The 25,738-nt window shown below is 34.0% G+C and overlaps 1 protein-coding gene and 1 pseudogene across 1 annotated transcript; both read right to left on the minus strand.

Annotated features, from left to right (window-relative positions):
- Positions 1-3,617: 3,617 nt before the first annotated feature.
- LOC146898313 (phosphatidylinositol 4-phosphate 5-kinase 4-like) lies at positions 3,618-8,262 on the minus strand. Its single transcript, XM_085732065.1, has 8 exons — positions 6,853-8,262; positions 6,077-6,244; positions 5,571-5,736; positions 5,216-5,332; positions 4,942-5,135; positions 4,476-4,615; positions 4,325-4,394; positions 3,618-4,196 (listed from the first exon to the last, which is right to left on the minus strand). The coding sequence occupies exons 1-8, from the start codon at positions 7,968-7,970 to the stop codon at positions 3,911-3,913; spliced, it is 2,259 nt and encodes a 752-aa protein (XP_085588191.1). The 5' UTR covers positions 7,971-8,262; the 3' UTR covers positions 3,618-3,910.
- A 13,039-nt stretch (positions 8,263-21,301) lies between these two features.
- On the minus strand, positions 21,302-24,584 carry LOC146898314 (uncharacterized; annotated as a pseudogene).
- Between the last annotated feature and the right edge of the window lie 1,154 nt (positions 24,585-25,738).

Genomic DNA, 25,738 nt, shown 5'->3' on the forward strand with positions numbered 1-25,738 from the left:
TGTCCTTGTTGAGGATGCCGGTGCAAGTTTGGCGGAGGATAGTCCGGATCCAAAGAGAATTTCTTTGGGGAGGTGTCGGTGGAGGCCGGAAGATTAGTTGGGTGAGATGGAAGTCGGTATGTCAAGAAAAGTGTAACGGTGGTTTGGGGGTTAAGGACATCCGGGTTATGAATGTGAGTTTGTTGGCAAAATGGCGGTGGAGGTTGATAGACGGGAAACCCGCGTTGTGGAAGGATGTCTTACAAGCAAAGTATGGTAATTGCGTTGGCAAGTTGTTGGAGGGGGGGAGCGGAGCTTGCCCGAATATCGCCTCCCTTTAGTGGAAGGAGTTGTCTAAGCTTGATAATTTTGGGAGTGTCAATTGGTTTAACTTGGAAGTGGAACGGAAGGTGGGGAATGGGTTGAATTCAAGCTTTTGGAATGATCCGTGGAATAGGGGTAGATGTCTCCGAGAAAGATACCCAAGACTTTTCTCGATTTCAACACAAAAGGAGGCCAAAGTGGGAGAGGTAGGGGTGGCTTCGGACCAAGGTATTGATTGGGTCCTTACTTGGAGAAGACATCTCTTCATGTGGGAGGAGGAGGTGCTTCGAAGTCTTAAGGAGGATTTGGAAATGTCGAGGTTGTCCTCTAATGAAGATGTGTGGAGGTGGAAGTTGGAAGACTCGGGTGCTTTCTCGGTGAAATCGGCATATGCAAAATTGGAGGGTTTAGTTTTATGTGAGGAGGTTTGGAGGGAGGAGGAAAAAGGGGTATTCGTTGATTTGTGGAAGAGTATGGCTCCTTCTAAGGTGGTAGCTTTCACTTGGAGGATGCTTTTAAACCGCATTCCAACTATCTCCAATCTTGCTTTGAGACATGCTATTGGTCCGGAGATCTCGCATATGTGTCCCTTGTGTGGAAGGACGGAGGAAACAACTAATCACCTATTCCTCCATTGCGTTTTGGCTAGCAAGGTTTGGCTAGTCTTGATGTGGTGGCTTGACCATGTTTTCATTACTCCTCCAAACCTTTTTGTTCATTTTGAAGTTTGGTGTGGGGGGGCTAGAGATAAAAATGTTATTCTTGGTCTTAGGTTGATTTGGCAAGCAACGATTTGGGTGTTGTGGAAAGTCCGGAATGAGAGGATTTTTAAAGATAACATAATGGAGGTTGATGAGATTGTTGACAAGATCAAGGTGTTGTCGTGGAAATGGATGTTGAGTCGAATGACCACGCCGTCATGCCTCTTTTATGAGTGGTGTTGGAACCCTCAATTGTGCCTTGCTAGGAAAGACTTGAGGAGGTAGTTTTTTGGTGTCTGTTTTGAGCTTCTTCTGCTGCTGTTTGGCTGTTGTTATGGCTGTCCAGCTTGGGTTTGCAGCTGCTGCAGTCAGCGCCTGCTGCTGGTTATTGGTTTGTTGGACAGCGGCCTTTTTTGCCTGCTGCAGTGCTGTGCGATAGTTGGTGTCCTTGTTTGGGCTGTGTTGTACCAGTGCAGGTGGTTTTGTCTTGTTGTTTTGGTGGGTTAGGTGGTCGTGGTGGTGACGCACGGGTATGCTTGTGTTTCGTCATTAGTATATGCCTGCGTCACAACTATTTTGGATTGGTTCCTTTATTTTGGGTGGTTTTTTTAAGGGGTTTTTGTTCGAGCCAAATTTTTGTGGCAACCGATTTCCCCTTGTTTGTATTTTTTTTCTCCACCCGAGCTTGTTAGTGCTTCTCGCACGGGCTCGTTGGTTAATAATATTCGCCACTTCAAAAAAAAAAAACATGACACATCATTGTTTTATTTTAAAATAATTTGGAAATAATTTAAGTAAATGAAAAATAACTGCTCCTCCCCTCTCTCAACCATTATTTGCAGTTAGTATTCACCACCACCAATCATGGTTAAAAGAAAAAAAATGAGGTGTCATGTTTTAATTTGTTGTTTGTAAGAATGATAGTTAGGTTCGTTCCTACACAAGAATTTCTCAACAAATTTATCCTTTTTTCTAGAGGTATATAACAAATTTATCGACAGATAAGTGATAAAATAATTACTCTTGAAGTTTGTAAAATATCTATGTTTCTCCAACAATTTTTTTTTATCTCTCTCCAACAAATCGGTCTTGGTTTTCTCTATCTAGTTTTTCTTTAGTCACTTCCATTTTTTCATTGGCGAAGTGGTTTTGAGTTAATATTTTCGAATTACTAGATGCATTTTTTTTATCATAAACATACCCTTCATTGATGCTAGTATTTTTTTTTTTAAATATGAAAAATTAAATTTAATAATACACATACAAACAAATGACAATTTAGTAATATTAACAAACAAAATAGACACATTAATTGCAATAGTAACTTTTCTTACGAAGGGGGTTATATATAAAGAGGGAGGATTATTTTGCAATAAAAGGGACCTTATTTTCTTGCAATGTGGCTTTGTAAGAAAGATTTGGTATGTTATTTTTAAATGGATTGAAACATGTGTGATTTTGTCCAAAAATGTGGTGTCTCTTCTTGATTTTATTTCATTCTCTTCTTCTAATTACAAATACCGAAAATGATTAACTCTCATTTGGATGCAACAATTTAGAAAATTTGGGAGGTTAGGAATGATATAATTTTCTCATCCAAAATTCAGGAGGTTGAAGATATTTTAGATGCAATATAATAAATCTCGGAGAAGGTTTCTAACGAGAAGAAAAGGGGATCCTTGTATGTATTTCAAATGGTTTTCAAATCCTCTTTTGTATCTCAACTCTTTTTAAAAAAAGAAAAAACTCAGTATCCAATCCAAGAAACGACTGATACGAGGGGACACCACCCACTTGCGGGGGATCTTGTGGGGGATCTGTATGGACTTTCCCACCGATATTGACACCAGAGAGAATCGAACCTGAGACATTGAGAAGAGCAAACTTCAAGATTACAAACCAACCACTAGGTCAACCCTAAATGGGTTTCGTATTGTATCTCAACTCTCTATAGGAGGTGCAAATATTTTCTTTTCGTGGGTGGAGTACCCCTTGCACGTAAACTAAGTCACAGGTTAAGTACTCCTTGTATTATTCTCACATAATTCTAATAATATTTGTTATTAAAAAATTGAAATGTTTTTCTACATCATATGAGAGCCAGGTGAAGATAGGTTGACCACAATATTGGGCAGGTTGATCAACCAAAACATCAAAATGTGCATAGCTTCTCATTAACTTCAAAGTTGTTCGTTGACTTTTTAATCCAATCTATTGAAACATTGTAATGCTCTTATTCTTAGAGCATATGAAACTATTTTTATCGAGTCACATGAAACTATTGTTTTTGTTCATTTATAAAACACAGCCATAGCATTCAAAAAGATGCACCATAATCCCAAATGAGGTGTTAGTTAGCCAACAATTTCGTTTTAAGGTCAAAAGGTAAGAACAAAACTTTCAATAGAAGTTTGATAAACATGATTTTAAATCAAATGACTAAAACTTTAGTATATTTTTTCCCCCATTTTAACACAATTTTTTTACCATTTCTTGTCAAACCTTGGCTTAAAAGATGAACTTTTTGATTCAAAGTGAGTAATTGAGACTAGCTTTACCGTGAATTCAAACATGCACTTAAAATCTCATACCATTAAAACGTGGTAAGGATGATTAATACCTTTTTAACATAATAAAAAAATACCAATACTCTCAACCTCATGTACAAAAATGTATAATTTCCAATGTTTTTTTTTACCCTTTTGATGATTTCATGTACAATTGGAAAAGGCTTTAGTAACTCTCAAAATCTACACTACAACATACATTAGCTGTGACTAAAATTAAATGAAAAATTGACAAACTATAGGGAGGGAAAATGAACAAACTTCAGAAATGTGTAACATATCAATCACAAAATACCCTCCAACTAATGTGCATTGGTCAGATTTCAAAAACAAAACCCCTCAAGAAGTGTCTTCAACAAAAACTCTGTAGATGAAATCGCGAAACCGTTTCGAGTATAGTCTTGGATCAACGGCAGAGATTGTAGTTGCATCATATTGAAATGCTTTGTAAGCATGCTCAAGCTTTTTACTAATATCATAGTCTTGTAATATATCTATTATACCAAAAAAGATTATGATTTCATATATCTCCCCTGTTGGTTCTCCAACCAACTGTGGTGTGTCACAACTTTTTCGGGTAGTCATTTCAGCTCGCGCTGGCATGTTTATACCTAATTGAATCCACCTGAAATATTGAAACAAAATGCAAATATTTTCAGAAAATGCAACCATTTAGTTACAACTTAGCTATCAAAACTAAATAGTTATTGAAAATTTTGAAAACTTTGCTATTATGTGTGTGAAAGACTATACCGGCTAGGATCTACTACGATACGGTCCACATCGACTCCAGAAAGACGAGGAGCTCCATCGTCGAAGTTACCTGCAGTATATGTAATGAATTCAGAAAATATTCAAGTAAAAAATCAAAACCTAAGAAAACCCATCTAAGATAAGACATAACCTGTTGGAGTTTGAGCGCCAGAACTGCGAGAAGGTGTACCGGCATCACTACATGATACTCCTCGAAAATGAAGACCAACCAACATACTGTAATCCATAATTCTTTCTTGTTCAAGAAATTCACAGTCCTTATCCACTTGCCTGTATGAAAAAATGTTACAAAATGTAACCATGTTTTATTCACATAGCACAAGTAAAAATGTCAATTGTGCTTAATTTAACAAAAACTAGTATAGTTCAATCTCCTACTTGGTACATGAAAATGGATTTGATGCAGTTGAAAATTCCTGCAGTCATTGCATCTTGACCGTTGGATATGGATCAGACAGTTCATATTACGAGTTTGTAAACGAACTATTTGATTTTCATCCAATGACCGAGATAGTGACTGCACAAACTTAAGACTGCACATAATTTGGATTTCTTGATACACATGTTGAGTGAGACAAGAAGTGATTAATAAGTACCTGCAGAATTCTTGAAACCAAGACTTTCGCAACCGAAATATATAATTTAGGTCGAGGTCCTTAAGCGTTGTTGTAGGCTCTATTTCTTCCTCAGATTTGTCTGTTGTACGACCAAACGTTGAACCTTTCAAGTCAAAACGCCTATGAATTGCGTATTGTGAACAAAATAGATTTCCCATGATGACGAACCGAACCTGAAATGTATCGAGTGTAATCAATTATTATTATAAGTACTTCTGTCAAAGTAGAAGTTTATACAAAAACACAACATTACCTTCTTCTGTGAAGCTCCTGGTAGTTTAACACAATGTAGGCCAAAGAACTTGGTGACTAGAGTGTTCTCGAATGCACGAACGTGTTTGTAGTAACCAGGAAGCATTCTCAAGAAAACCTGCAATCATTTTAAACAGTTCCAACTGAAATATAATTCAGTAGTACATAAATAAAATGATATCTATAACGAAGCTACAACTGAGAACTATCATGTCAAAGAAGCCTTGTAAACTTGACAATAGTTGAAACTAATTCAAAAACATATAATGTGATAAGTATACAATACATGCCTAAGAAGGAACCTTAAGGCTTAATGGCTTATATTATATCAGGCCAACTAAGAGGGAACTACTCACTTTTACTTCTGATTTCTTCATGGTCTTTATCATATATCGGTCATCGTTCGTCAAATAAAAAAAGCTTCCACTTTTTCCAGGGGAGGAGAGCTCTCGAAGGGCGTCATTCCCACATAATGATATCATGTAATCAGCTGGATCTACTTTGAACAATTTTCTTAGAGCCCTGCATATATAAACGCAGTGAACCGTTAGGATCGGTGAATTCGGAGAAGCAGATAGGTTCTATTGTCCGAATCTTTGTATATAAAGATCAAGAAACAATTACAGCATCAATGAACAAAGTCTGTGTTGTCAATTGCAGATCATAGAACATAGCTGTTAGTTCAAATTCCATGCCACTATATTCGCTATTTGACAACATTTTTTACAAAATAGTGCATCACGGAACAAAAGTGTTTTGTTCAAATTCTGCTACGCTGTAGCACTATAGCCGCTATTTAGCAGATTTTTCCGATACAAAACACGGCATACCTAATTGACAATAACAATCATCAAAAGATTACCTGAACACTACTGGACAGTAGTCTTTCCATCTAAACTCGCAAGACGGGTGAGGTGGTGTGTGCTTGGATCCTTCGGGTGGAAATTTAGTCCATACTTTTTCTTTTGGATCAAATGCAGAAGACTTCAAATCAAGAGATGTACTTGGAGCAGGTCTTCCAACAGCATGTCTGTGCTATGGCACAACAAATTAATAAAGGTGCAATTAAAATTAGAATCAAGGAAAGGAAAATTATTTTTTCTTGAGTGCCTTATTCATCATTGCACCAATAGCGTGGTAAAATAAGCCAAGTCAAAATCATTTTTCGGCACCGCAAAAGCAAACAAGCTATCAGTATATCACTTAGAATGAAAGGAAAAAACAAAAAAAGAAAGCTAAATCTGTGTTCGAACCTCCCAGAATCTCGTTTGGGTAAGCCAGACGTAATCTGAGCATGAATTGTTATGTCTGGCTTCGAACTTCAGAATTGTCTCAAAATCAATTCTACTTAAAAGCTAATATTTCTATTAGAATAGAATCAATTCTCAAACATATTAACTGACATGTAGACACACAAAAGAAATTCTGATCCAAACTATCCAAACATGAAGCGATAAAAATCACTTTTTTCACGAATACATCCAAACATAAACAACTTTACGTACCAATTTTATAAAATTAATTCAGTCAAAATCAATTTTCAGCACCACAAAACCAAACACACAGTTAAACTAGAAAGCTTCCTAAACATGAAAAATGAGAATTAATCACATCAAAAGTAAAAACTATGATAAGTACCTGATACCTAGCTGCAAATTAAGCATGAGCTCATAATTCTTATGCCCTTTGGAAATAGTCTCTCCTTGTCTCTTCGGAGCCTTTAATCTCAAATTTGGCACTCTTGGAACAGAATGATCAATCATAGGACTCCTTGATCCATCATAACTGCTATAAGAACCATCTTCAGAACTATAATTACTAACCCTTTCATCCCCTGACATCCACCTAGCCCTACCATTAACATCGGTACTTTTCTTCGACAATAACTGTTTATCTTCCTCTAAACCAAACATGTTCAAATTCTTCTGTGAAGGAAAAATCGAAACTTTCTCAAGATCACAAACATAACAATCAATCAAATCAACAGAAAAAAGGTCCATAGGATCCCAATCCATACGAGCATCATCATCGGAATCACCAGAAGAAGGATAATAAGTACCACTTTGTTCCTCCTTTGAATCTTTACTCCAAATACCAACATAAAAACTACCATCACTCCACCTAAATGTACCATTCCCTTTAGGAAAACCTTCTTCCCAACAACCATCATATCTATTCCCATTTTGCCACATCAAAGTACCATTTCCATCAAACAAACCATTCCTCCATTGACCAATATAATGATTCCCATTCTTCCATTGATACCTCCCATGTCCATTTTGCAACCCTTTTTTCCATTCTCCATCATAAAAATCACCATTACAATAACTTTGTGTCCCTTTACCATTCTTCATATCCATAACCCAAAAACCTTTATAAGTATCACCATTACAACCTATATAAGTCCCTTTACCATCCATAAAACCATTTTTGAAATCACCTTCATAGGTAGCACCACTAGGCCAACTAAACCTACCTTTACCAGTGATATTACCCTTTAACCATTCACCTACATACATACAACCATCTGTCCATAGATATTTACCTTGACCATTAGGAAAATTATTCAACCATTGACCTGTGTAAAAATCACCATTGTTGAGAATCTTCTCAACCTGGTAAACATCATTATCATCATCAACATGGGAAACAGACATTGGTGTTGTGAATATTCTGTTTACCCTTTTCTTTGGTCCAGCTGATTTTCTAACTGCTGCTTCCCAAACCTTAACAATGCTGTTAAACTCTTTGTTCATTGATTCTTTTCTCTATAAGATTTCTACTTTCCACATACCATTCACCCTTTTTGTTCCATTAATGCATGGTTTTCATCAAGGGTAAAAAAGTTGCAGAAAAAAGCATTTTCTGCAGGAAAAAAACAAGATGAAAAAAAAACCAAACCCAAAAGTCAAGTTTGAAACTTTTCCTCTGATTTTGGTTCCTTAATTGGTTTTGAAAAATGGGTTGTGTTTAGATTTTGATGATACAAACTTGTTGTGTTGTGCTGTTAGATTGACAAGGAAACAGAAAAGGTTGGTTGGAACCAGTAACTGGCTTTTGTTTTTTCTTTTTTCTTTTAATTTTTCTCTGTCTTTTTTTTAAAAAAAATAAAATAAAATAAATTAATTTTCTCTTTATTTTTATTCTTTGTGTTTTTTGTTTGTTTTCTTTGTTTAGTTAGTTTAGACCAAAGAGATTCAACTCATCATTCTATTGATTCCGAATTTGGCTCCTAAAAGTAATAGGAAACAAGACTTTGGTAGATTGAAATTGTGGTGAAGAGATTGTCAATGCCATTTTTAGCAAATTACATGTATATTCTAATTTTAGTTTTCTCTTCTTCTTTCAAAAAAATAAATAATTTTGATCATTATATGTAGGAAATTGTTATGTATCGCAACACTTATTGTCCCGAGAGTCTCACGAGATGTACTCAATATTTCCTCTAAATTATGCTCTACCACCTTCCTTGATTTGTGGCCAGGAAAAATTTAATTGGACAATTGATTATCGCTAGCCATTCGGGACAATATCTCTTAGGAGAAATAAAAATAAATAAATTATTTGGATCCTATTAATTTTTTTGATCATTACCTTAATCTTGGGATTATTTATGAAAAAACATATTTATGAAAAAGCAATTTTCTTGATATATCAAATATCTCATAAACCCACATAAGTTGATCCAGTAACTAAGATCTTCAAATGTGCTTTTTCTCAAAGACTTCTATTTAAATTATTCTGATATCATTTTTGTAGACTAGTTTATATAGAGTTTTGATTTAACTTTAAATGGGTTCTTTCTTAGTAGATGGTGAAATTAATCTACAAATCGTTGGATTTATATTGAATACCAAATTTAGAAAGGAAAAAAAAATAACTCTCCTATCTTTTTGTCCCACGTTACTAACAAAATCATTTTATATTGCTAGATAGTATCAGTTGGCTTTGGCATTTTTCATAGAGCCAAAACACTTATTAAGGCACTGTTTGGTAACACTCAAACATTAGCTTTTGGCTTTTAGCTTTTAGCTTATAAGCTCGTTTGACAAAAAAAGTCCCGTTTGGTAACACTTTTTCAATACGAGCTTATAGCTTATTTCACGAGCTTATAAGCTATTTTTCAGAAGCTATTCCAAATAGCGTTTGAGCTTATAGCTTCTAGCTTATCATCTTTTATTACATTTTTACCCTTATTATTTTAATTAAAATCCACTTTTACCCTTAATATTCATTTATTACGTATTATAAAATAAAACGAGGCTAGCTATTAAATTAACGTGTACATTTTAGTTTTGAGTCTATACGAACAACATCAAGTACGGTACAGGCACTTCAAAATTAATAATATACGATCTTTTTATAGCAATTTCTTTTTCTACAAAGAAATTGTTCTCAGTGTGTGTATATATACAAACTTGTCTGTTCAATATTCATAGAACTTCTCTTTGTTTTTGTTCATTTAGCACTTTTGTTTTTTTTATCTTATGGTTGGATTATGTTGTATTTTGTTTTAAAATAAAATTGTATACTTTTCTTTTTTATAAAGTATAAAAACTGAATGAAAATAAATTCAAAATAAAATTTTAGCCAAGAAAACTAATTTAAAAGTCTTCAAAAAGAAAATGTATATAAATACTTAAATTATCGAATAATTTTTTTTTTTGAACAAGAAATTACCAAGAAACAAGAAATATTTTTTCTCAATATTTATAACTTTTATTAAGAATCAAGAATGCCCTTTTATGTCATTTTACGTTTATCAGTCAGTTGAACCGCTAATTTTACCAAACACTTCAACTAGCTTATCAGCTAAAAGCTATCAGCTAGCTTACCAGCTAAAAGCTATCAGCTAGCTTATCAGCTAACCGCTATTTTTACCAAACAGAGCCTAAAAGGTGTTTCTATACATGTCATGCAAGTCATAACTCATAACTCAAAAACACAAAATTTCTGCTGACTTTAAATTTTATAAGATTGAATGAAATTTGTCGAGGAAACTGTCCAAACTATGATGAATCAGAAAGTTGTTGTCAAAAAATAAGGCTAGCCAGGTTAATAGAAAGATTAAATGTATTTTGGATTTATATATACATTTTTAGGAGTTTGAACACTATTTAACTCATTAGCCTCTTGTTTTTTTTTTTAAATCAAGTGTCCTCCGCGCGTACAACTATTGAGATTAATCTCTCAAATTTTATGGGACTAAAATGGGCAACAAAATCTCTCTAAGAGACTTAACACTGCTTTTGTCCAAGGCTGAATTCGAACTTAAAACTTTGGTTAAACTAGTGTGTCATCCCATCTAAACGCTCTTGGATAACTCATTAACTTTTAGTTCAAACAATCAAACTTCCATAAAATTAAAAAATGTGCGCAATTTTTATTCCTATAAAATTATTTAAATCCCCATTAAATTTTAATTGATGTGAGTGTCTAATAAATTGATTGTTAGCAAACATGGACCCAATGTTAAAATGGTGTATATGATTTTCTTTAAGAAAAAATGGAGAATATGATTTTTCAAAATTTGACATTTATTAATGATTTTTACAAAAATACCCCTTCTCTTTTTTATCATTGAATTTTTTTTTTTAATAACTCTAGATAACAATCAAAATGTTTTCATTAATACTAACTTTTTTCTGCATGTAATTAACGGAGGTAGCTCAAATGCATGAATTTTTTATTTTTTTTTTAAATTGCTCAATTGCATGATTCCATGTAGAGAAGAGTGGGCCGGATTAAATATTATACGGGAATTTGTTTGAGCTTGTCGAATAATTATTGTTCTTTTTTATCATAGAAAAAAAATAAGTTTATAAAAAAATTGGGCACCTCTCAAAAAACAAAATATAATTGGAGCAAGCAATCATTAATTGATAAACCATTGTGTTACTTTTGCAAACTTTAGATTAATAAAAAGGTTCCAATAACATTTTTGTTAAGCTGAGAGACATGTGAGCCACTATGTGCTGGTATATACTGCCTGTGTCAAAAATAAAATTGGATGGTATAATAGTGCCAAGCACATCATCATAAGAGTACCAAATTATTCATAAAAAAAAGAGTATCAAATTATTGAATTTGGGTGTTTTGGGGGCGGTCGTGTACATAGTGATTCAAAATAGAGGTAAATATTTTAGGGCAGGGGTAAATATATTTTAAGAATAACTCGTTTTGTCGATACCATATTTTAAGTAAGGAGTTTAGTTTATGTCGGTTATCACCAAAATCAAATTCTCTGAATTTGACAAATGACTTGTAAACATGTTAAATTGATCATGTCGAAGATCACCTATAATTGATACGAGCGGATATCGGTAAATATTTCATTTCAAACAATGAATGAATTTGAAGACTCTAGAGGTTGAATTTTGCATTATTCTTAACCATTGATCATATATGAACGAAATTTATTTGACTATTATGACCAAAGGTTTTCGTTTGTTAATTTTCAATGGCTTTTGAAATATTTATGTGTATCATTAGGGTGCTTCTCACATATCTCCGTGAGCTTAACTCAGTTGGTAAGGATACTGTATAATATATGTAAGGTCTGGGGTTCGAATTCCGGACACCACCAAAAAAGGTCTGGGGTTCGAATCCCGGACACCACCAATAAAAAGGGTGCTTCTCACACGTTGAATTACTAGAATTAATCTCAAAAATATATGAACGGGGAATGTCCTAAGACATGATCATTTTCATTGTAATATATATTTATTTTATTATTATTTGATTTGATTCTTTCATATACATTGATCATAAAGGACTCAATTATCGGCTAGGTGTGGGACACTATATTTGTTGGTAAATTCACTGTTATAGTATAACTTATGTTTACATGCATATTACAAATTTAAGCAAGAATTCCATATCCTAATATGTGCATGCACCTTGTCTTTTTCATCATCAAGTCTTGAACATGCTCCAACTAAGGCAAATTTAATCCGCGCAATGAACTTTGATATGCAAGTTAGCCAGCTCTGAGTTTCATGACGAGGTCAAACCCATTATATTCGTGGCCCCACAAAAGCTTCACTTTGCTGCAATAAAGGTGACTTGTCCCTTGCTTTCATCCAGGTCATACTGGTTACTACGTGATGACTATGCATGAATATAACGCCAACTTGAAAAATAGAGCAAGATATATACTTCATTTGATCACATTTATAAATAAAAAAAACTTTTTAAAGTTTATTAAATAATTAATGCATCTGATCACATTTATACATCCAATACGGTATTTAAAGGAGTATGTTATGTCGATTAAGACTAATCATGTGGTTTAAGATGTTTGTCGTGAGATTGTTCATATAAGGTAGAAACCTCATCATATGGTTGGGTAAAATTGAACACATATGGCTTGTATAAGGAGGGTGAGATAGCTGGTTGTGGAGGGTTATTAGAGATAGCCAAGGAGAATGGCTCGGTGTGTGGGGATGTGTAGCGCCTTTACAAGGAAGTTGTGGGGTGTGTTTGAAGGTTTGAAATATGCGAGAAGGCTTGATTTACGCGCATTAATTGAGATGCATGTTGATTTGGCAGCAATGGCGAAGATTCTCAACTCGGGGGCATGTGGTACGACTTGTGGAATGGCTCTCATCCTAAAGATTTGTAGATTGTTGGATATGGTCATTCAACATTCATATGAGGAAGCGAACTAGTGCACCGATGCTTTAGCTAACATTAAGTAGCTTTGAATAAAAATTTACTATGTTTTTAGTCGTGTTTGTCTCAATTTAGTCACTTATTGGACACTGATATGTTGGAGATTACTACCCCTCGCTTAAAGAATTTATTGAAGGCATTTATTGAAAAATAATTTATTTGATTTTTTTTTTTTTTTATCTTTAACATTAGGCTAATGTGTCGAATTAAGTAATTTTAATTGGCTGACAGTGTAAAGTTGTTTTATACCGTCAGTCTATTCTAATTAATCTCATAAACATCTATGATAATTATTGTGTGATCGAGGGGAGTTACGTTACATGTACTTTTTTTTGTCAATACATGTTGATTTTATTGGTAAGGAGTTCATTCATATTCTGCAAAAGCGAGAGTTTAAATTTTACCATCAACACCAGAATCCCGTTGATGAATAATCTGTAAATATGTCATGCCATGGCCGGCATTTCAGGTTTATATATTTCTCGACAGAAATTTCCATTTCACCTCGCAAACACATTGATGATCGTGAGAGGATGGCCGTGTGGTAACTCAACTACGTGTCAACATGGAAATCATAAACTTAAAATTCAATGCAATATTAAATTCAATGACCCCATTATTTCAAATCCCTAATTAAAAATGTACTCTATCAATGTCCCCTCTGTTTTGTTAGGTCTCTCTAAAAAAATGTTGCCCCAAAGATAGTGTGGTTTATGTAATTTGGAGAGACACAAAGTACATAATGTCAACGAAAATGCAGGCAACTTCTTGTTGAATGGGATCGCACAGAGCCCACCATTGCTCTAAATTTATGTTGCTCTTTTATTTTGATTTCAACAATGTTAGGGTCTTGTCTCCCATTGAGGTATCTTATGTCAGTGACAAAATTGTATTTTGTCGATTATAAGCTTGTTTCATAGGAAATGGTCCCCCCACTTAAGTTCTTGTCATTATCTACCATGGTGGCAATGGACAATTTATTAGTAGCAACATAACTTGGGTAACATTAGTGTTAAAATAAGGGTTAAATGCAATTTAAACTCATGAAGTTTCACAATTGTGCGATTTTAATCCTCTTAAGTTTTTTTGAGCTCTCGATGTTCACCTCCTTTTTTATTTTCTAGTCCCTTACTCACATTTTAATCAAACCTCAGCTGACGTGGGAACGTTAAACACATGCAAAATTTTATTGGACGATAATGTAAATAATTTAATTGAATAAAAAAATGTTAAGTGATTCTCTTGAACTTCCTTTTCGCTGAAAATACATCAAGTATTGGAAATGGAGAAGCAACAAAATCGATTAATGGATTAATGGAGAATTTTAATACTCACTCTGTCCTAAATTAAGTGAGTCATTTGCTCATTTCACACTTTTTAGAGAGGATCCCTCCCCCTATAAACTTGCACACAAAAGCCTAAAGAAATTTGATTCTTTGAGGATCCCACCAAAATCTCTATGTATATATGTGTGTTCATGAATGACAGACTTCTTTCGATATTGTCTTAATGAAATTTTGATTAAAATTATAGATAAAGATATTTTACACTTTCATATTGTAACAAACTATACGTATATTTTTCAATAACACTAACAATATAGCAAATATATAATATAAATTCTTACACTTTTGATCGAATGACAGCAACAATATAAATATCTAAGCAATTTTTTTTAAGGAGGGTATAATTGAAAGTGAAAAAGTCACCATAAAACTATGTATTACCTTTATATATAGTATAGATGATATTTTAGTGAATACATCAATTGTCCTTATTTATAAGAAGGGAAATGTTAACTTGTGCCCTTAAGGCACAAGTTTAGAAGCCAAATGTAAAAATAATATATTGGAATGCGTGCATTAAATTTAATCTTTAATGTTTTAATGAGTTGAATGCACAAAGTTTAAGAGAATATTTTTTTTTTGAGATTTCTTAACATGTGCCCTAAAGGCACAAGTTAACACTACCCTTATAAGAATCCATTGTACTTTTTGCACATCTATTAAGAAAATTTGGTAGTGTAATTAATGTGTTGATAAGTGTCAAACTTACGTAGTTTTTAATAATATTATATGACACTTATTAACTTATACTTCAAGAAACATATGAAAAAACCCTGATATATTATACATATTAGATATTTAGGTTTTAGTTTTGATTATATCCCTTTGTAGTGTGGAGGACCAAGAAATGCAAAGAACAATAAATCTGAGCATTGGGTCATTCGCTAAGTGAGCTAACAAATTGCTTAGCGAATCAAAACAAATATTTGAAAGGAAAACATGCAGAACAATTCACTAATGTCTTAGCGAATCAAGTTAGAGATTGAGAAGATTTAGAGAGAGAGAGAGAGAGTTGGATGCAAATTATTAATCTTCACATCATCTCTCTTATAAAACTACTAGTTTAAATACCCGGCGTTGCCCGGGTTGGATATTAAATAAGTTTTATAAGTTTGTGTGCACGAATACACGTGTCAGTATATTAGATTGAATTTATTTAAATTTACAATTATAATAATATCATAAAAATAAATATAAATATTTCAAAAAAAATTAAAAATAAATATAAATGATGAGATGAATGTCTAATGCAAGAATAAAAAGTGTAACAAAATCAATAATGAATTAGTCCAAGTGGTAATAGTTTTGGGTCCTTTAAACATGGACTATTACTTTCCCCCCTATTGCCTTCTCCCGCGCCCTGTAAAATTTCTAAAAATGCCCTTGTGCATTCCGGATTTTAAAATTTGGATTCATGTTTACTATTTCGGATTTTATAATACGGACAATTCTTATGTATAATCAGCCATCAAACTCTCTCACATTTCAATAGTTTTGAGTTTTCCTTTTAAAAACAACAAAAAACTAAGTAAAAAATGCTAAAAACCTGTCAAATAAAATCATAAAAATATAAAAAATAGTACCAAAAAATTCTAAAAATCAAATAAAACTAATGAAAATTTTTTCGGATTTTTCTGAGAATATGAAAAATTAATAAAAATGAAAAATGGGTCTAAACGATGGAATTTTGGATTTTGAGGGGCGGAGTCCCGTAAGAAGTCCCTTCTATGGGAGTCATGGTCCTTGAATTTTTTCTGATTTTCTGGGGATGTTTCGGAGCAATCCGATCAAGTAACCCGAAAACCCGATTTTTGTTAAATAAAATATTGGTTTTTAAAAATAGAAAAAATAATAAAAATATTGAGAATGAATGTGGAAGTGACATGTGGCATAAAAAACCTTACTTTATATATATACTATTGATTGATTGATTGATGTGTAGTTTGTTGAGATAAAAAATACTGAGTGCATAAGATCAAAAGTTTGTTGAGATATTTATGTTAAATAAAATAGAAAAAATAATAAAAATACTGAGAATGAATGTGGAAGTGACATGTGGCATAAAAAACCTTACTTTATATATATACTATTGATTGATTGATTGATGTGTAGTTTGTTGAGATAAAAAATACTAAGTGCATAAGATCAAAAGTTTGTTGAGATATTTATGTTAAATAAAATAGAAAAAATAATAAAAATATTGAGAATGTATGTGGAAGTGACATGTGGCATAAAAAACCTTACTTTATATATATACTATTGATTGATTAATTGAAGTGTAGTTTGTTGAGATAAAAAATACTGAGTGCATAAGATCAAAAGTTTGTTGAGATATTTATGTTAAATAAAATAGAAAAAATAATAAAAATATTGAGAATGAATGTGGAAGTGACATGTGACATAAAAAACCTTACTTTATATATATACTATTGATTATGAGCATGAGTAGCTAATTTCTCTTTATATTGAGATTAAATGAAGTTAACCCTCCTTATGACTGATTATATATAATCTTATTTTTATTATATAAATGTTTTATTCTCGTGCTTAATGCTTTTTCGAACTCAATTGTTTTTAAATTGATCTTTTGATTTATTAAGTTCTCAAACAAGACTTTTAAATAATGGATCTAGAATAAATACATCTATGGATGTTTGCTGCTAGAAATATGGTTAGGTTTACAATCACCATAAATTCAAAAAATAAATTTTTACTTATAATAATAATCGAAAGAAGTACTAAACATAATTGCAAAAAAAATTCAAAATTTTGAATGATACACCTGAATTGATTTAAAAACAAAGACCAAAGGTAGAATATTTATAGGAAACAAAAACATATTTAATCCAATTATAAACATATAAACTAATAAAAAATTCTAAACAATGGACAATTGAAAAGGAACCAAGTTGGTTAGTCAACATTAAGTTGATTCCACAAAGCGTATTTTAGGGTGGTACATAAAGCTTTAAACCACAACATGAACCACACCAAGCAGAGGTTAGTTTAGTTAGTTTCATAATCAGTCCAAAAATCCAATCTAGTAAGATAATACTGTCGAGCAACCACAGAATCTTAGTACGATGTGTTTTATGTAATCATAAATTAGTAACAAGCATAAATGGAATTGAGTGATTTGCACGTAAGATATGACAAGCATTTAGGCCAAAAAAGTTCTAATGTATTATTGAGTGTGGGACTTTTGAGAAGCAGTACCTCGAATAGTGGTAGCTAGTAGTAATGTTACCCCTAACATTTTGCTTAAAGATTAAAATTTCTTGATGATTTTCATTTTAAATAATCTTTTTGTTTAAGACTGTCTAAGAGTATTGATTAAGAAATCTATAAAAATAAATTTTGTATGAAAAATATAAGTTAATTTTTTTTTTCAATGTAACATGTACACAACTTTTTTTTATACAAATTTACTTGTTTTAGTTGTTTAAACAATATCCTAAGGCATTTTATTCTACTAAAAAGAAAGTAAAAAAATGATAGATGCTAATTAGTACTAATTACAAATATATTTTGTGTATGTACATTTTTCAAAATACAAATAAAAGAAATACTACTACTAGTAAGTATGTGAATCAATACAACTTGGTAACAAGTAGTGACCAAATAAAATTAGGATATAGACATTTTCTACACAATTCAAAAATAATATTCAGTATAAAATAAGAACATTAGTATAAAATAAGAACATAATATTTACAGATTAAATAAAACAAAATAAAATGAAAATCAAAACTGAACACTCACGAGGATCAACTTCACCAGCACAATAATATTAATATCTGACAAAAAGAGAATGAAAAACAGATGATAAATTTAATGGAAATGCAGAGACATAGACAGGAAATTTTAATAATTTTTTGGGGATAATAAGGAATGAAAAAGTTTATTTGATTCTGAAAAAGTTTCCAACAAATATGGAAACTTGTCTCACTTCTTTCCTCCACTATACCTTGTTTTAAATTTTGGATAATAGTCCTTTTGATCCATAAATATGTAATAAATAATCACAAGTCTTTTAATATATCAAAATTTTAAAATAATTGCTGATTGTGTAATTCATTAGTCAAAATAGTATCTGACATTAAAATAGTCCCTCAACGATGACATTAACTCTTTTCATATAAGGACTCATGTGATAGTAAATAAATACTCATAAGGACTAATATGACAATAAGTAAGTATATTGAGAGCTTAATATGACAATATTAACGACATATTTTAACGTAAAAAACTATTTTGATTAATATAATGTATAATCAAAGATTATTTTGAAATTTTCGATACATTAATAGACTATTGTGACTACTCATTACACATTCAATGATCAAAATGTCATTGTTCCTGAAATTTTAGCCACTTTTGCCTAAGTTTTTAATGGAATTGAAGAATGAGGCCGAACAAGATTTTGGGGGTGGAAATAAAAAAAACCTTGTGATGGGAAAAAGTTACCATATCTCAACTACCCTTAATCACCGCCGTTGACAGCCGTATATGGCAGAGGTATAGGGTGGCTAGGTGCAGTGTCTGGCAAGGTAGGCACAGACAGTATCCTAAATAATGTCACATGTATTAAATCAATCAATTTTTTGAAAGAAAAGAGAGGGAATGAATGAATGAAAGAAGGGTTGAGTGGAATCTAAGGTACGGTTGAATAAGGACAACAATGTATGATAATTGAGGGATGAAATTAATGGAGTGAAAGGTAATGTGTGGGGGTAAATCCACTTGGCATTTGTGTGTAATTTGGTGCTTGTCTTTGGCATTTCACATGGGAAAGGAGAATCATTTCCCACCATGGGAAATTTTTTTTTTTTAACCACTAGATTGAAAAGGAACACTAATATTACTATAGGCTGTCTATACTATATTTTTCTGCTCACTATCTTCTACTCCATCCGTTTTAAAATGAGTGTCGCTTTAGCAAAAAAAATTTGTTTCAAAATGAATGTCATTTTCGATTTTCAATGCAATAATAACTTTTTCTTTTCAATTGTACCCTTCAATTAATACTATGTTACACTACTTCCAAAGTATTATTTTTTTCTTGGGAAATGTTATCTTGTGCCCTCAAGGCACAAGTTAAGAAGCCAAAGAAAGAAATATTTTGTTGGAAATTGTGCATTCAATATTCTTGAAATTTGAAATCTTATCTTTTCAAGACAAAATTTATTATTTAATTCCATTTTTAGATTCTTAACATGTGCCCTGAGGGCACAAGTTAACACTAACCTTTTTTCTTTAATGAAAAACAAACCAATAGATGATTAGGATAATTTGGTAAAATTGTTGTGACATTTGACTACTTTATTCCATTTAGGGGTGGGAACAGGCTAGGCCGTCCGACAAGGGCCTATGACCTAGCCTATTTAAAGCCTAGCTCGGCCCATCTCGTTTAATAAAAAGGCCAGGCTCAAGCTTTTTATAAAGCCTATTTACTTAAATAGGCTAGGCTAAGGCTTACAAAAAAGCCTATTAAGCTCGTCGGGCCGGCCTATTAAGCTTTTAATATATAATATGCATTTCATTATTGATAATGTTGATGCTTTATTTTTATAAACTCAAGCTTTCATATGATTTGGCTATTTAGTAGCAGATATATTGGTGTGATTAGCCCTTCGTAAGTATTTGTTATTTAGTAGAAGTCATATTTGTGTGTTTTAGGCCTTCATAAGTTTTGGCCTATTTAGTGGTAGGCTTATAGATGTTCCTAGGCCTTAGTGTAAAATAGGCTTTTAAATAGGCTTTCAGGCTTCATCAGGCCTTTAAAAAGGCCAGGCCAGACCTCGAAAATAAGCCTATGACGGGTAATAGGCCAGGCTCAGGCCTATAATTTTTGAATTAGGTCAGGCTTAGGCCTTACAAAGCCCGGCTCGGCCTAGCCCATTTCAACCCCTAATTCCATTCCTTAATTTGTGTGCAATTGGCTAAAGCGACACTCATTTTGAAACGGAGGGAGTACCTCTCACTGTCTTACTGGAATACATTTAGACATCTTAAACTACTTTGGAGAGAGATAAGGATACCAAGTAGTTTATATTACCATTGAAGATCAATAGGAGAATATTAGCAGATTCAAACGCACTAGAAATTGATGTATCTGTCTTCGTCTTTTTTTGTTAGCTTCTGCTGCTTCCAGTTGTTTGTCGCCTAATCATATTATGCATTAGAAATTGATTTTTAACTAAAAAAATGGAATGGATTTTCTGGAAAAAAAAAATGTAAGCAGTGTACAACATCTGCTCATGTAGAGTTTTTTTTTATGGTAACTCTTGCAAGAACATTGTTGTTTTGAGTGTTTTCTTTGTCATTAAGGTTATATGTTCAATAACATTATGCTTATTCAATTTTGACCCTATATTTCTTCTTTTGGGGGTTATTTATTCAATTTCTTCTTTTGATCTCTTCCTTTAGTAACCTAACAACGTTAAAAACAAGTAGTATGGACTTAGATATCATAATCAGGTCTGAAACAAAAACAGGCATGAATTCAATTCAAGGTTTCTCTGATGAACTTAACAATGTCCACTGGTTATTATTTTTATATGATGAACTTGAATGTCATAAGCAATGTTTTGACGATAAATAAAAAAAATAAGGAAAAAAGAGTGAAATATAAACCCAGAAATCATGTTTGAGGTTGATGATGTTGTGGGGGTGGGAGGAGCAACGAGGGAGAGAAGAAAGAGAAAGTGTTGTGGTGTGGGAGATGTATGATAAAATTTAGGGTATTACTTTTCCCACCCTATGCCTTTCCTAGCGCGCCCTATTTTTTTTCCAAAATTACCCTCGGGGATTTCTGGATTATATAATCCGGAATGAATCAGTGCACAGAACTGAACAGATTTTCATGTCATTGTGGTTTTTATCATTTTTTTTCAATAAATCATTATATATGTTTGTATAAAAGACAATTAACTTAAATATTATTTCAAAAAATGATTATATATATATATATATATATCATTATACCAAAAAAGAGTTGAATTTATATCATTACACATTTCACCTAATGATATACATTTCAACTAAACTAATGATATATATCTAATCTATGGCGCCGAAAGATCAATGAGACTATCATCCACTTCAACCTTCACAACAGGAGCAGGTCCAGCACCAACCCTCTCATCGGGATCAAGATTTTCAACAACGTGCAATTCTTCATCATCTTTTATGACCTCTACACCCGCCGCCCGACTTAGCTCATTATAATCTGCCATACGACTGACATATCTATCAGGCCATGTGTCTGCATCCTCTCGATGGTATTGTCTCCATAGAGCGGAAGTGGGAGGAATCGGACAACCATCCTTCAATTTCAAGGCCATAAAATGGTTGTCATTCACATATGCCAGACATATCAACGGATCGATAGTTGGAGGAGGCGGTGGACCACATAGAGGGAAAAAGGTTTCTGATTTCCCAATGGACAACACAACAACCGTTTGGTTGAATTTCTGTGCGATGAGGAACCCCATATCCGGCATTGTCATCCATTTATCCGGTGGTGCAATGCCAATATCGGAGTAGGATAGAGCGTCCAAGACCTCGTTATACCGCCTATCATCATTAATCATCCTCCGATAGCGGTCATTTTCTACACCGATAAGCTCTTTGTAAAGATTGTACCGGACTAATACGTGATCATCAACAGTCAAGTTACGTAGGACCACAACTGCTCGGAACGCACAATGGCCATCACCGGGTACATCCGTAACCTTTTGAATAAAGCCATGCATCCAAATTGGGATTTGGTCTTTGTTTGGTATGTGGACCTCAACGGGTGTTGGCTTCTTGGGATTTTTTGGAATTGGCTTAGGAGGAGTAGGAGACATGTTGCTTTTCCATGCTCTCTTTCTACTTGTCCCTGTTGACCGTGTCTGTGAACCCTGCGTTTCTTGCTCTTGGGAGTCAACAATCTCCCATAGGGAAGGGGACCGCCTTGTCGATCGAATGCTTTGCTTATCTTTCTTTGGAGCTCCTTTGGTGGTGACCTTATTTGGCGGTGGACGCATAGAGGTGGTTTCGGGTAAAATAAATTGCCGGAATTGTTCTTTCAAATGCACTTTCATGTTGTAATCGGCGTCCTTGAACCGCGCCTACAATGTGTAACAAAACAGTCAGAAGAAAACCAGTCAGAAACATGCCATTCTGTTACTACTGGTGTCTTCCGGATTATACAATCCGAAATAGACAAGGTAATCCGGATTGTATAATCCGGAACTTCCCGATACACCCTTTGCATGAGCCTTAAATGCACTTGCATGGGGCGTAAATGCTACTTATCCGGATTACATAATCCGGAATACATCTGTTATGTCCGGATTATGTAATCCGGATTGCACCAGTACATAATACAGAAACAGAAATCCTGGGCATAACATAAACTAACACAGTGTTGGGAAAAAATACCTAGAGAATATCCCATTCTGGCAATAGAGAGATGTCTTCTTTTTTAAGCTTCGGGTCAACCTCGTACTCGAACCCCAACCTCTTCCAGTGGGTGTGATTTTCTTCCAAACGAATGGCAGTGCCGTTCTTGATCTTCAAAGCTAGCATACACGCACACGGTAATCCGTAAGTGATCAAACTCAAACAACGACATCTTGATTTATTGGTACCAATTTCAAGTGCTTTATTGTACTCCACTACGAGATGATGCAAAGCTTCCCTTGAAATGTTCCGGATCAACCTAGACCACAACACCTTTTCTTTGAGCCAATGTTCAAGCATGATAATGCTCGTCTGAAACGAAGCATGTATTGTGGTATGTTGCAGCTCTAGCATGGCATGAACGGATTTCCAGTTTGTGCTCAAATCACCCACACTACTACTCAGATACTTTTTCAACCGAGCGTGTGCAGATTCAGCTCTGTTTGTTGTAGTATTCCCCATATGAAGGTGTTTGTCAACCCAAAACCTCACAAACTTATCCTTAACCGGATCCAAAATTGTCTTTTCAACATAATCCAAAAACTTGGGAAATTTTGCGCATACAACTTTGAACCGGGTCCAATTATCAATATATGCTCCCTCCGTGTCGGAGTCCACAATATCCATCCATGCAGCCATCACAGTCTTCACAACCGAACCAGGCTTAATCGATTGCCCATTCTTGCCTTTGAGATCCGTCACTTTGCAATCCACTTTACACTTTGCTCTCACATTTTGTCCAATGTGATATGAGCACAACAAAGTAGTAGCTTTAGGGAAAACCTTTTCCACAGCATTGATCAAAACATTGTCCCGATCAGTGACAACTACTTTGGGATAGATATCTTTGGAGTGCAACATCTCACGACACCTCTCAAGAGCCCAATAAACATTGTCTTGCCTCTCAAACATCATATAGGCAAAAGCAATGGAGAATGTTTTCATGGTAGAGGTGTTACCGACAAACTCAAGCAATGGATGACGATACTTGTTTGTCTTGTATGTGGAATCCAACACAAGCACCGTGGAGAAAGTGTTAAACAACTTGATAGACTCTGGATGTGCCCAAAAAACATCACTGACTTCATCAGAATCATGATACTTCCTACAATGAAAAACGTAACCATTATCAACCAAAGACTTCAAAAGATGTTGCATGTCATTCCTCGTACCCCTAATGGACCGCCTATATCTGTAAGTAGCATTATAAACGTGTTTGATGGTAGTTGAAGTGGTACGGTTCCTCTTCTTTAAGTTGGTAAGCATTTGCCTCGGAGGAACATTAGATTCCACCATCTCTTCAAGGTGAACACATTCATTTGGGTTTAGACGACCGACGATTTTATGACCTTTCAACACATCTGTCATGCCATGGTTGTGTTTACCATCACCAACTTTGAGGCTCCACTCACCACCAGTCAACAAGTAACCTCTCATCCTAAATGGACACTCACATTTAACCGAACCAGCTATCTCACGCCGACTCTTTCTCTTGTACTCAGTGTATGAACCTCCCCTTTCACATATCAAAGTAACAAATGCATTTCTTCCGTTGCCACCGTTATCAGATTTACCAATAACAGTGGAAAACCCAAGCTTCCTAGATTTCTCTTGAACCCACTCCAACAAATCATTCTGTGTTGCAAACTTGTGTTTGGTGGTAAAATGTTCTCGCTGGTCAATACAAACAGCAACAACTGGAGGTGGTACAACAGGAGGAATAGGAGGAGGAGCATCCACTACTTTCGGGGGTGGTGGTGGGGGATTCTCGGATTTGGCATCTCCGGAATCATGCGCATATTCAAGTAAAAGAAGCGGGTCCACAACAGGAGGTTCATTCTGAGGTACATCATCATTCGGGGGATCAACAGGAACAACCATGACTGAAAACAGTGCAAAACAGAGTCAGAAAATGAACACAGTTTCTGTACTGCTGGTGTCCGGAAAATGTTATCCGGAATGCATGAATACAGTGCGGATTACATATTCCGGAAAAGTACAGTGAAGATCATACAACGTGATCAAAGCTTAATCGCCTAAAAATCGACTAGGGAAAGGTTTATATACACATTACCTTTGCATTCAGACGAAAATGATGATGTTAACACCCCTTGATGGCCAGATTGCTGCTCCAAACCATGATTTCGCCCAAATGGAGTGTTTTTTTTAGAGGTGTAGGGAGTGTTTTTGATAAAGGTGGTCTGCTTCAGCTAGGTTCTGGAGAACTATATATAACCTAGCTCTCCGGATTACATATTCCGGAAAAAAACGTCTACTTTTTCCCGCTCGTTTCGAATACAGGGCGTGCGGAATATCTTCTCCGGAATACATCTGTTATGTCCGGATTATGTTATCCGCATTGTATTTCAACTGACTAACCCCAAGTTTCGCAAGTCCTCACGAGACAGGGTGATTTTCAAACGGTCCGGATTATACATTCTGAATATTGTCCGGAATATATTATCCGGATAAAGGGTATTTTGGTCAAAAAAATAGGGCGCGCGAGAAGGCCATAGGGTGGGAAAAGTAATACTCTAAAATTTAATACAACCTTAAAATCTAACCCATAATCACTTATGGTCCATCATGGGAAGATTTTCACCTTTCCCATGTGAAATGCCACCTGTCTCTATTGATAGTTGTGGTGGCTATTTATTGTTTTTGGACTTTGGCTTTTGGCCATATCCAATTTTAACTCTAGACTAGGTAGATTGTAAATTTTTCGTTTGTTTATGTTTGGTTGTGATTTAAATATTGAGAAATTTGTTAATGGTGGAAGGTAAGAGTTTGTAGCACATTTCGTAAAGTAGAATATATTGAATTGGAAGTGATGAAAGTAGTTAATGTGCTTTGGTTATAAGAAAAAATTGACTTTTTAGATTCATTGAGTAATTAATGTACTTTTGGTATATAGAATATAGACCAAATACATCATGTATGCAATGAATAAAAAAAAGTAAAATGTTTCTTATAAATATGATCAGAGGGAGTATTAATTAGAGTTATAATTGGTAAAAAGTAATTAATGTTGTATTGAAAAGTGAAAATAGTCA

This window comes from Medicago sativa, chromosome 8, assembly GCF_051527215.1.
Source record: "Medicago sativa cultivar Bolivia chromosome 8, Bolivia_mono, whole genome shotgun sequence".
NCBI lineage: Eukaryota > Viridiplantae > Streptophyta > Magnoliopsida > Fabales > Fabaceae > Medicago > Medicago sativa.

Coding starts and splice junctions, on each gene's coding strand:
- LOC146898313 (XM_085732065.1), bottom strand. CDS start 7,970: ATGAACAAAGAGTTTAACAGCATTGTTAAGGTTTGGGAAGCAGCAGTT. Junction 6,245..6,852: donor AATTTGCAGCTAGGTATCAG/GTACTTATCATA, acceptor GCCATAGCACAG/ACATGCTGTTGGAAGACCTG. Junction 4,197..4,324: donor ATCGTAGTAGATCCTAGCCG/GTATAGTCTTTC, acceptor TCAATATTTCAG/GTGGATTCAATTAGGTATAA.